The sequence below is a fragment of the Acyrthosiphon pisum genome, unplaced genomic scaffold, assembly GCF_005508785.2.
Source record: "Acyrthosiphon pisum isolate AL4f unplaced genomic scaffold, pea_aphid_22Mar2018_4r6ur Scaffold_21591;HRSCAF=24351, whole genome shotgun sequence".
NCBI lineage: Eukaryota > Metazoa > Arthropoda > Insecta > Hemiptera > Aphididae > Acyrthosiphon > Acyrthosiphon pisum.
Window position 1 is genome coordinate 25,683 of NW_021771075.1, and position 8,962 is coordinate 34,644.

Sequence of the window (8,962 nt, forward strand, 5' to 3'; positions counted from 1 at the left end):
TTTCCTGACGATACAGAGTCACCACTTCGATACTTATTTTTACTAAATCTGCTTCTACTTGAACTCCTATTTCTGGATTTGTTCTGATTCTTTTTACTGTAGAAACAATACTTTGCAATATGTCCTACTTTGTCACAATTTCTGCACTTCCAGTTCCGTACTGGACATTCTTCTTTACTAGAGTGTGATCCACCACATCTAGTACATTTGTTATCTCTTTTATCGATACTTTTTGACCGATTTGTATGAAAATTACTAATTTTTGGACGCACTGTAAACTGATTCATACTTTGACCTTTTACATCTTTTTCAGCTAATTCCCAGTTAATAGCTGTGGAACAAGCGGATTCAAAAGACAACTTTGATTCTTTCAACAATATAGCACGTAACTTATTATCTCGTACACCAAATACCAAACGATCACGTAACGCTTGATTCAAAAAGGTATCGAACTTACATTTTTGTGCTCTTGCTTTTAGTGCTATTATATATTCTGACATCAGCTGACCTGACTTTTGGTCTTCCTTGAAAAACTTATAACGCTCAGTTATTTCATTTACCTCAGGTGTAAAATGACTTTTCAACACTGCTATCAGCTCCTCGAATGTTTTTTTCACTGGATCATCCGGAAATACTAATTTTTTTAATGTCGAATATGTATCTTGACCCATGAACGTTAATAAAAATGCAACTTTTTTATCATTCTTAACCTCGTTTAAAACAAAATACTGTTCTAAACGTTCTGCGTAGGTATTCACAGAAATTGTCACCGGGCATAAACGACTCTATTTGCCCTAACATTGTTACTTTTCACTGTAACTAACTTTACACTTAAACTACAACTTATTCACAACGCGCACGTGGTTTCAATCATCCTCGTCGCCAATGTTATGTATTACTTAATACATGTGAACGCAAGCATTTCTGAACAAGGACTAACTTTTATTAAAAACAATATATCGGTTATCACATAATATTTGAGGTTAGGAACATAGTATTATCTTTTATGATTATCATAACATCATCCTCTTTTTAAATACAAACATAATATTAATATATACTTCTTACAAGTTACAATAGAATTAATGATTTTAACATAATAGTTAACAGTACATAATCAAAACTTAATATTAATTAAATAAGAAATAAACAAAATAATTATAGAAAAAACATAACAAGTTAATTATCATAACCATATCTTTTTGTTACCTTCCTTTCTCTGTTTGAACGACGCACCACTACACTTCCTTTACTTTTTGTTTCACTATCCAACTCATTTCCTTTAGGTAATGTGTAAAAACTATGATCTTTATCTATATTTCTAGGATATCTTAATTGATTTTTATGAACTATTCTAGTATTACCTTTTAAATAAATTACAAACAAATACTTGGTATACTGCTTAACTACTTTAGCTGGTAACCATTTACAATAATCTTTAAAATGATTCCTATATAATACTTTCTCATTTTTTTTAAAACAAACTTCACTGTTATCATTCTCATAATACTTATTATCTTTAAGATTAAAACTTAATTTCTTTTTTACATTTACTGTATCTTTACTTTTTGGATTTATTGATGACATAATAGATCTTAATTTATAAGAAAACATACGATCAGCCGGAGACTGCGCTGTAACTGTTAAAGGTGTAGTATTATATACTGTAATGAACCTTATCACTTTTTCTTTAATAGACAATTTACTTAATTCTCTATCTAATATATATTTTTTAAAATACTTTTTAACAGTTTGAACCGCTCTTTCGGCCAAGCCGTTGGACTGACTATGAAATGGAGGTGTTTTTGTTATTTTAATATTACTTTGATTACCATAGCTGTTAAATAACCATGACCCAAAAGGAGGGCCATTGTCTGACACTATCTCTTCAGGTAATCCAAAAAATGCAAACACTTCCTGTAATATCCTGACTAACGATTCACAATTTGTTTTTTTTTAACAGTTTTACTACTATATATTTGGTATAAGCATCACCCACAACCAAAAACGTACAGCCTTCCAAATGAAAGAAATCAACATGTACTCTTAACTACCATAGGCCACTTTGATATAACTCTTTCTTTACTTACATTAGAAGTCTGATCACATATTTCACATTCTTTACTAATTTTCTCTATATCTGTATTCATATTTTTCCACCAAAATACACTTCTTGCTGCCATTTTCATTCTTACTATACCTTCATGATCTTTATGCAGTATTCTCAAAATTGTATTTTTTAATACCTCTGGAACTACAATCCTATCACCAAAAAATAAACAATCATCCTGTGTACTTAAATTATCTTTTACTTTAAAATAATAATCAATCTCACTTTCTTCCTTTCTAGGCCATCCTTGTAATACATAGATATAAACTTTAAATAACATTTTATCTTTTTTTAACGCCTCTACTACATCTGTGGTATTTAAACTAAATTCATTTACTATACATAATCTACTAATAATATCATCTTCAATACCAGTACCTGTACTTAATGGTAATCTACTTAACGCATCAACATGAACCATTTGCTTACTTGGTCTATACTGAAATTCATACTCATACATAGATAACAATACAGCCCATCTCTGTAATCTTGATGCTGCAACCACTGATGTACCTTTCTGTGGACTAAATATTTCTCTTAATGCTTGAGCATCTGAACATAATGTAAATTTGTTACCATATATATATTTATGAATTTTTTTTAATGCAAATACTGTTGCCAACGCTTCTCTGTGTAACTGCGAATATTTTTGCTCAGCCGGAGATAGCGAACTTGATGCAAATAACACTGGTTTTTCTACCTCATCCACTACTTGAGATAAAATTGCTCCAACTCCATATGGTGAACCATCTGCACATACTACTATAGGTTTTTTTTGATCATAAATCTCTAATACTTGATTTTGTAACAACAAACTTTTACTATTCTCAAAAACTTCCTGACACTTATCACTCCAAACAAATTTAACATCCTTCCTTAGTAATTTATATAAATCATATAATTCACTACTGAGATTAGGAATAAACTTACCATAATAATTTAACAACCCTAAATAAGCTTGCAATTCAGTCACATTATTTGGTGCCCTTGCCTCTTTAATAGCTTCCAATTTCCTTATTTGTGGACTAATACCTTTATTTGACAACGTATGTCCTAAATAATCAACTTCTTTTTCAAACAATTTACATTTATCCACATTAATAGAAACATTAAATTGATTTAATCTTTCTAAAACCAAATCTAATTTTTGCTTACACTTTTCCACTGTTTTTTCACCTATTAATATATCATCTAAATAACAGAACACATTTTCGAAACCTAATAGTATCTGATCCATGGTAGACTGAAAAATAGCTGGTGCACTAGCTACTCCAAACGTTAACCTTGTAAACCTAAATAAACCTTTTAAAGTGTTTATTGTTAAATATTCTTTAGAACTTGTTGTTAACTCTAATTGTTGATATGCTCCAGACAAATCTAATACACAAACACTGTACAACTTGCCATACTTGCAAACAAATCCTCAATATTAGGTAAGGGATAATGCTGTGTTTGTATAAATTTGTTAATTGTCACCTTACAATCCACACATATTCTTATATTACCATTCTTTTTTGGTACAATTACTATAGGACTAGCCCATTCACTAAACTTAACTGGTTCTAAGACACCTTCATTCACCAATCTATCAATTTCTATATTTACCTTTTCTCTTAATTTAAATGGTACTGTATAAGCTTTATGAAAAATTGGTTTAACATTATCCTTCAACACTATTTCAGCCTTATAATTTTTTATTACCTGATTCGATGACTTAGGAATAATATTTGGGTATTTAACAGCTAAAGTATCCAAAATATTACTACTTTTTGAGATTTGATTTATCTGAAGGACATTTCTCCAACTTGGGTATAGTCTATCCAACCAAGCTCGACCCAAGAGTGGTACACATGGTTTTTTACTTTTTATGACAAATAATTCTAAACAAACAGTTTTACTTTTTATGTCACTGCACAGCCTCACGTTAACCAACAGTTTTCCCAATAGCTTAACATTTTCTCCTGTAACTGATACAAATTTAACTACAACATCAACTAATGGTATAAAAGAAAACATTTTTAAATACATATCTTCACTTATCAATGATGCGCATGCACCTGAGTCCACTTCCATTTCTACTTCCTTATCCTGGACTATCACCTTGACTAACAATGGACTGCCTGCTTTCTGCACTGAATTTATTCTGTCTTCCATTCTTGATTCCACATAACACTGCATCTGCTCCAATTCTTCTGATAATTCATGTACACTGTTTTTTCCTGACGATACAGAGTCACCACTTCGATACTTATTTTTACTAAATCTGCTTCTACTTGAACTCCTACTTCTGGATTTGTTCTGATTCATTTTACTGTAGAAACAATACTTTGCAATATGTCCTACTTTATCACAATTTCTGCACTTCCAGTTCCGTACTGGACATTCTTCCTTACTAGAGTGTGATCAACCACATCTAGTACATTTGTCATCTCTTTTATCGATACTTTTTGACCGATTTGTATGAAAATTACTAATTTTTGGACGCACTGTAAACTGATTCATACTTTGACCTTTTACATCTTTTTCAGCTAATTCCCAGTTAATAGCTGTGGAACAAGCGGATTCAAAAGACAACTTTGATTCTTTCAACAATATAACACGTAACTTATTATCGCGTACACCAAATACCAAACGATCACGTAACGCTTGATTCAAAAAGGTATCGAACTTACATTTTTGTGCTCTTGCTTTTAGTTCTATTATATATTCTGACATCGGCTGACCTGACTTTTGGTCTTCCTTGAAAAACTTTGTAACGTCACAGCATTTTTTGCAGTAATATTATTATTGTCACCAACATACCTGTACCCATATTACCACTAATGAGTATACCTTATTACATTGTTATGATTATCGCGCGCCAATGCAGAAGTGACCGCAGTGTTATACAATAAATGTTCCCCGTTCCCCCCTTCATCATGCAGTGTTCGTCGCTGACGTGCCGCGGTTGCCCGCTGCCCGTCACCTCCAGCGCTTTCGTCGCATCCGGCGGCACCGCACCAGCGGAACAACGCTGAAATCTCCCTGAAAATATTGTAACAATCCCGCAATAAGACGACACTCACCTGCCCCACCAACAACAAAAAGCTCCGCCGCCGGCAACAGGCCACCGCTGTCGCCGGGTCACCACTCATACGATTCATTTTTTCAACTACATTGTACCTGGCCGGTAGTGCCTACTCACTGCTCTACTTTTTCTGTTCGACACCGCACACTCGTCTGTTCGACGACCAACCCACGGACCACGCGGCAACCGAGTTGACAAACACAACGATCGACTTCATAAAATATTCCATCTGCCGTTAACATCTTGCGACACCTGCCATCAACCATCATGATGGGCTAAAGCCAGCCATGAGGGCCCGGGCGGGCGGCCCAACAGCTCCAGTCAACAACAACCATGCAGCCATCTCACGTCAATGTCGTAATATGTTTTTTAATTTCCCCTGTCCCCCCTTTACCAGCACGTAGGCCACAGGTTATGCGAAACCCATGTTTCGTATAACCTGTGCGCCAGGGAAGCGTCGCAAGACGCGGGTTCCTATAAAAAAATATCATTTCCCCTATTTTCGGCTTCACAAGCTCAGCACGTTTTCCCGGTAACCCTGCGAGGACACACCATGAGTAATATGGTGTGGTGCCTCCTGCGGGCCGGGAAAGCATGCGACAAATTTTATATTGTTATATTTGCCATGTGCCACCCTATATTAATTCATATTTGCCAAATTATTATTATTTTGTCATTGCCATGCGCCAAATTATTATTATTTTGTAATTGCCATGCGCCAAATTATTATTATTTTGTAATTGCCATGCGCCCAATTATAATTATCTTACATTTGCCGTGCGCCAAAATTATATTCTTGTAAAACTGTCATATTATTAATTTGTATAATGTTAAATTTTGACTCTAACTTATAATGCCAATTTAATATATATCTTGTTCACAACCTTCATATCATTCTCATTATTACTTTAGTATTATTTTTCCCTTTAAATAAATCCTCGGCATTCACTTGCCGTTGCGTGTTTAAAGCCTACGAGCTCCACCGACTTGGCCCTCGGGTCATCACGCGGTGCGGCTCGTAGGTCACGACAAAAGTGATCCCCTTTTGTCGTGGGTGGTTTACGGAGCCCTAAAAAGCTCCGGATTCTCACAACTTATAACGCTCAGTTATTTCATTTACCTCAGGTGTAAAATGACTTTTCAACACTGCTATCAGCTCCTCGAATGTTTTTTTCACTGGATCATCCGGAAATACTAATTTTTTTAATGTCGAATATGTATCTTGACCCATGAACGTTAATAAAAATGCAACTTTTTTATCATTCTTAACCTCGTTTAAAACAAAATACTGTTCTAAACGTTCTGCGTATTCACAGAAATTGTCACCGGGCATAAACGACTCTATTTGCCGTAACATTGTTACTTTTCACCGTAACTAACTTTACACTTAAACTATAACTTATTCACAACGCGCACGTGGTTTCAATCATCTTCGTCGCCAATGTTATGTATTACTTAATACATGTGAACGCAAACATTTCTGAACAAGGACTAACTTTTATTAAAAACAATATATCGGTTATCACATAATATTTGAGGTTAGGAACATAGTATTATCTTTTATGATTATCATAATAGTTTCATGTGGTGTATTACATATAAACCTTAATGTCCCTATATCACACCATAGAGTAATATAGAGATGCCGTATCGTATCTCAGCAATACAACTGTTCTGAAGAAAAATGTTAGGTCATTGTGTGTCACTTTACGACGAGATTTCAACTAGATGGCGTTATTCACGCCTTCACTTGATTGATAATACAAGTGATAAAGGAACTTAAAAGTGTAAACAATAAACATTACAAAATATAAAGTTTATACTTTACATAAGTGGCATATAACAAGTTTATATACATTTTATATGTTCAATTTTGTAGTTTTGTACTTTTTGTAACTGTGAGCAGTGTTATAGTTATTAAACATAATGCCCAGTTGTGTTGTTTGTGGTCGAACTCGAAATAACAAATCAAAAGAAAATAATATTACGTTTCATAGGTAGGCAAATATAAAAGTTTAATATTGTGCATTTGTTTATTTGTAATATATTATATTGTTACAATATTATGTAATCAGAATAATAACTATTCATAATAAACTATTTTTCTACTTATTTATTCTATGATTGTTTTTGTACCAGGTTATCTCATGATGAAAGTGTCCAAAAGAAATGGAATGACTTTTTTATTGAAAATTATATAAACATTAATGCCACAAGGAAAAATAGCTTAATTTGTTCTGCCCATTTTGATTCAAAATGTTTTCTTCAGTATAAAAAAACAAGGCAGTTAACTCGAAATGCAGTTCCAACTATTATTATATCTCGTGTTTTTAGTGTAGGTTATAATATGATTTTATGTTTTTTCAAACTATTTTAACAGAATGACTTTCATCATAGGCAAAAAATGTATATCCAGAAATATCTACGTCTTCGACTTTGTCTACTATATTACCTACCGTTGCTTCTAAACCAGAAATCAAAGTATTAAATAATTATGTTTGAAATTTATACCTAATAAAAAATTATTTTTATTTTATTTGTTTCTAGATATTGACAAATAATGTTTATTGTGATGGAGTGTCTACATTAGATGATATTGTTTCTGTGCCAGACTCAAATATTACTATAAACAATATTCTGTCAGAGTCAGTATCTGTATCAAGTGAATCTTCCCTGTTGGAATCTTCATCAACATTTGAAATTCAGAAGCCTTGTTGTCAGGTGATATACAGTATTATATTTTAGAGTAGTAAATTCTATTAATTTTTTTTTCTAGAAGAAATTATACTACCCTTTAATAGATTCTTCTATAATAGATTATTTAAAAATGCATAAATTAAGCCAAGACCATATAGAGCTATTTTTTGGATGTATAAGAGCTCAAGGTGGGTATAATAATAATCCAACTTCTAAACAATTCATGTCCGCGTATCGTAAATTGGTCATTAAAGTAAATGATATTGAAAGTTTTAATACAGGAAACTGCATACCTTTAGACCATATCGATATATTGCACTACTCAAGTTCTGATCCAGTTAAAACAATTAATAACAATGTTTCTAATATTTCTTTAAATTTGGTTATTCAAGAAGAAAATCAGGTTGATGTTCAGTCTTTTATAAATGATCATGATTATTTAGTTAACGCTAATACATATAACTTTAGTAATTTTTCTAACGAAATAATTATATATATTGCTGGTTTTGTTGTTTATAAGTTAACTTCTGTTCTTAACTGTGAAACATGCATAAAATCATTGTATGCTGAAGATAAAAATTAATTTTTAAATTCTTTAATCACATTAAAAAACAGAGGTGGAAATCGTAATGGACTTAGTTATCCAAGTCAAAGCGTTATATTAGTTTGTTTGCAAACTGAAAAATTATTAAAATCTTACAGTTATCAAACTAAAACCATAAATAAATTACTAATCCAAACTCAAGTTCTGAAACACTTTTTAAATAATTCTATAATATTTAGTTCTTTGAAAACTCATAGTCAAGAAAGCAACACCCCATTATCTGATCACCCAACTCTTTTGATTAAATCAATTGCTTCCACATACATCAATTTGAAAGTCAAACATGCATTAAAATCCTGTAACGAAACACATTCAATGCGCATGTGGTATAATAAATTAACACTCTTTAAAGGACAATGAATACTACTTTTATTTTTATTATTTATAATGCTTATGCTACCTGCATGTTTTCAAATTAAATTTTATAAGAAATCAATTTAATGTTTATATAAATATTTTTTTTTTTTAAGATTAAGAAAATTAT

General features: G+C 32.1%; 1 protein-coding gene across 1 annotated transcript; it reads left to right on the forward strand.

The window, feature by feature from the left end:
• Positions 1–7,103: 7,103 nt before the first annotated feature.
• Positions 7,104–8,277, forward strand: LOC107882482 (the record flags this gene model as incomplete). Its single annotated transcript, XM_029492503.1, has 3 exons — positions 7,104–7,118; positions 7,725–7,898; positions 7,954–8,277. Coding segments are annotated over exons 1-3 (513 nt in total), but the record flags the coding sequence as incomplete, so codon positions are not given.
• Between the last annotated feature and the right edge of the window lie 685 nt (positions 8,278–8,962).